The 4,419-nt window shown below is 49.9% G+C and overlaps 1 protein-coding gene across 1 annotated transcript; it reads right to left on the bottom strand.

The window, feature by feature from the left end:
- Nucleotides 1-2,458: 2,458 nt before the first annotated feature.
- On the bottom strand, nt 2,459-4,147 carry LOC122114428 (sperm motility kinase 4A-like). Its single transcript, XM_042687591.1, has one exon. The coding sequence runs from the start codon at nt 4,145-4,147 to the stop codon at nt 2,459-2,461; it is 1,689 nt and encodes a 562-aa protein (XP_042543525.1).
- Between the last annotated feature and the right edge of the window lie 272 nt (nt 4,148-4,419).

Here is a 4,419-nt window from a genome sequence, read left to right as displayed (position 1 = left end):
AATGTTTGGAATACACAGTGGGCAAATCCACCAAAATCCTATTAACCCAACGCAATGGCCATTCCTTTCCAGTCCTTCTCTCATTTACATAATGTTCACACAGTTGTGCTTATATTTATAAATATCTATAACCAGTTTTTTTTGTTTTTTGTTTTTTGTTTTTTTGCCAGTCATGGGGCCTGAACTCTGGGCCTGGGCGCTGTCCCTCAGCTCTTCAGCTCAAGGCTAGAGCTCTACCACTTGAGCCACAGCACCACTTCTGGCTTTTTCTGCTTATGTGGTGCTGAGGAATCGAACTCAGGGCCTCATGCATGCAATGCAAGCACTCTACCACTGAGCCACCTTCCCAGCCCTATAACCAGGTTTTTGCCCTAAAATAGTTGGGTATATTTTCTGGGTTGCAATCTAAACCTCTTCCTCCTCCTCGTGGTGATGATTGAACTCAGAGCATTGCAAATGTTGGACAAGTGTCATACCACTGAGCCAACACTCCCAAGCCCTTTATAATTATCTTTTCGTTATTATTGTTAAGGAGATTGAACTCTGGGCCTGGATGCTGTCCCTCAGCTCTTCAGCTCAAGGCAAGTGCTCTACCACTTGAGCCACAGCACCACTGTTTTTTCGGTGGTTTATTGGACATAAGAGTTTCATGGACTTTCCTGCCTGGGCTGGCAAATCTCAGCCTTCTGAGTAGCAAGGATTGCAGGCGGGAGCCACCGGCACCTGGCTTCACACAGAGTGAAGGGGTTACAGGCGGCTCTGCAGGAGAGGGAGTAGATATACATAAACAGCATATGTGGCAGGTGGTCATGGACACACCACCCGAGGAGAGCAGGGTCTTCATTGTCTCCGTGGCAGCTTTAGAGGGAACAGCCCACTACGCCCCACGTAGCTTCTCTCCCCACTCCATGTTGCTCTTGGAGGGTTCCTCCTCATCTGTGGATGAGGCCTGTGTGTTTCTGGGCACAGTCAGAGACCCCCCCATTGCTGAGTGATCCATCACCATGCCTCACTGTCCTGCAGATCCAGCTTATCAGACTAGTTGGGCCTCTCTCCCGGAGTTCCCTTCCCACCTCTGCTGTGTGGTAACTTCCCACTGCTTGCCACACATTCCTTGAAGACCAGGAAGCAGGCCTGGAAGCTCCTTTCATCCCCTGAGCAAGTATTCATTGAGCTCCCACTATGCACCTGGTATTCTGAGGTAGAGCACTAAGTAGGGCAGAGATCATCTAGCCCACATGAAACCTACACTCTAATGGGGAAGCCAAGGATAAACCAACACAGGACTGTTTCCCATAGCAAATATGGAATAGGTAATAGTGACGGATAGGGTTGTGACATCAGACAGGAGCTAGCATTTGAGTAAAAATCTCTCTCTTCCCTCCCCCCATTCTGGCCCCCTCCTCTCTTTTTTTTGGTGGTGGTATTGGGGCTTAAACTCAGGGCTCTGCTCTTGGCCTAGGCAGACTCTCTGCTATTTGAGCCAGGCCCAGGCCATTTGAGCTGTTTATTTTTCATAGTGTCTCGCATTATTCAGGCTAGCCTAGATCTCAGTCTTCTTACCTATGGCCTCCTGAGTAGCTGAAGTCACCACACCATTCAGCTTGTTTGTTGAGATGGGGGTCCCAATAACTGTTGTTTTTTTTTTTTTTTTTTTTTTTTGGCCTGGGCTAGCTTTCTATTTCCTGATCTCAGCCTCCTGAGTAGCTAGGATTAAAAGTGTAAACCACTTGGTGCCTGGGTGATGTTCTTGAGCTCTTTTTTGCTCAAGGCTAGCACTCTACCACTTGGAGCCACAGCTTCACTTCTGATTTTCTGATGGTTAATTGAAGATAAGTTTCACAAACTCTCTTGCGCACGCTGGCTTTAACCATGATCCTCAGATCTCTGCCTCCTGAGTAGCTAGGATTACAGGCGTGAGCCACCAGCACCCAGGTCTACTTTGCTTTTTAACAACTGGGAGATGTGCCTTATGTCACACCACCAGAACAGAAATGGTAGAGTGAATGGGAGTGGAGGCTTCAGTTTGTCTTAAATGTGTGTATCTAAGTCTATTTTGCCACTCAGAAAACCAAACCCAGGTCTTGTAGATGTTAGCCAAGTGTGCTGCCACTGAACAACCCACTACACCCCGGGCAACCTGCCTTCCTTGACATTTTAAATTTCAGGTACTTTTTTTTCCCCCAGGAATCACAATTTATTAAGTTGGTGAGAACCACAGGAACATTAGAAACCGTACCCAATGTACACCAAAACACCAAAAAGAAAAAAGTGTGTGAAGCGTGTGATGGTGGTGGGAGGCAGCAGCAGAGGGAAGCTGGTCTGCAGGCATGAGCAGCATGTGTTCAAGGCGAGGAGCAGTGGAGATGGGTTTTCTGCCGGTGCACTTGAGCTCTGGTGTCCAGCCAGTCAGTGGTGTTCTCCACTCACAGGGGAAGGCATTTCCTCTGGGGTTGTCCTAACGGAGCAGGCAGCAACAGCACATCCTTTCAAACCAACGCAAGACCCTCCTCTTGAGTCGCTTCCAGATGGAGCCTCTTCCATTAGCTGCAGGGCGCGGGAGAGGAGGGGTGCTGTCCTCCATCTCTGGCTGTATGTTCCAGGCAGACATTTTGGATGGTGGTGGTCCTGAGGGCAGCTGGCTACTCCCCTCTGTGTCCCCCCCTGTGCCCTTCAGGTCAGATGCTTTTGGCCCTGGGGCAGCCGAGCCGATGTCCCTCTTCCCCCGTTTGAGCCCTGTCCACGTATTGTATAGGATGCGGGGGAGAGAACCAGCCCTGCTGCCCACCTGCCTCTCCTGCTCAGGGGCTGGGCAGGTCAGTTCCCCGGGTTGGCCCATGGGGAGGGCAGTTGCTGCTGCTCTTGTTGCTGCAGCTGGAGTAGAGGGAGGCTTGCTGCCCTCAGTCTTCCGCTCTGTACCAGTTATGCTGGTTCTCCTCAGGAGACAGGGGAGGGACACCGACCTGGTGTGCCTGCCACCCTCCTCCTGCTGCTGCTTAGCACGCAGACAGACAGCGGGGTGGCGCACAGGAGCACTGGCTCTCTTGACCAGCACACTTTGGGGGGATGGGTGTGCAGGTGAGGGGCAAGGCGGAGGCCCGGGAAGCGGGTACCACATCGGACGGATCAGGTCTCGGGCCTCATCTTGCTGCTCCTTGAGCATGCTGTAGGTTGCCCTCTTATTATTAAATGTTCTTCCCGACAGGGCTGCCCGCACCTCCTCGGGGTTAAATCCCATGTATGACACCATGATGTGCAGTATGGCGGGGTCTGGCTGGTTCAGAGCAGGCTGGCTGGGGCATGGTAAGGCTCCCTTAATTGTCTTGAACCAGGGATGGCGCATTACTTGCCACACCGTGGGCCGCCTCTTTGGATCGCTCGCCATAAGGTATGCTAACATTCCTTGAAGTTCAGGGGAAAAAGATTTTCGTATTTTCAATTTACCACTTAAAACTTGTTTACTGAGGACAGTCCATGACTTGCCTTTATAGGGCACATTGCCCATGACCATATAGTACAAGAGCACCCCAAGGCTCCAGACGTCCACCTTGGGGCCCTGGTAGCTCTCTTGCCTGAACATCTCAGGGGCCAAATAGGCCATAGTTCCACACTGTCTGTCCAGCTGCTGCCCTGGCAGGAACCACGTACTCAATCCGAAGTCACATAGCTTGGCTGTGCCCCTGCTGTCTAGCAGTATGTTTTCTGCCTTAAGGTCTCTGTGAGCAATACCGTTGTCGTGGCAATATTTGACTGCCCTCAAGATCTGCCTAAACAGACCCCTGGCCTCGTCCTCTGCCAGCCTGTCCATCTTGTCTAGGTAGTCCGCAAGGTCTCCTCTGTCCATATACTCGATCACCAAATACAACCTTTCCTCTGTTTCTACCTCCTCATAGAGCTTGACGATGTTTGGGTGCTCCACCGACCTCAGAATGTCCAATTCGGTAGCAAAGAAGGTGCTGTCCAACTTTTCGAGGACCTTCACCGCCACCAGGGTGTCCGTGGGCAGGTGCTTGGCCAACTTGATCGAGGCAAAGCTCCCCTCACGGATGGTCCTCAGCACCTGGTAGTGAGCCCTGCAGAGGTCGTTCTTCGAGGAACTGGCCTCATGGCCCTCCCAGAACCTCGCCTCTCTACTCTGGCTAGTCATCCTACACAGCACTCTAGCGATCCTGTCTAGGGAGCAAGTGAATGAACAAAGAAAGAAAACACAACCAAGTATAATCAACTACAACAGAGCAGAACAAAAACAATGAAATGGACAAAATGGAAAAAAATATAAAATACAATGAAATATAATGAAATACAAGATAAAAGATAATAACTGAATAAAATATAAGCAAAATCTAAGGTAATAACTATAATAAACACACTAAAATGTAAATATAATAAATGAATAAAATAACTACTATCTAATATCTA

Source organism: Dipodomys spectabilis, unplaced genomic scaffold, assembly GCF_019054845.1.
Source record: "Dipodomys spectabilis isolate Male_0828 unplaced genomic scaffold, ASM1905484v1 ptg000108l, whole genome shotgun sequence".
Taxonomy (NCBI): domain Eukaryota; kingdom Metazoa; phylum Chordata; class Mammalia; order Rodentia; family Heteromyidae; genus Dipodomys; species Dipodomys spectabilis.
Note: the sequence above shows the minus strand (reverse complement) of the source record. Positions and strands in the feature narration are given on the sequence as shown.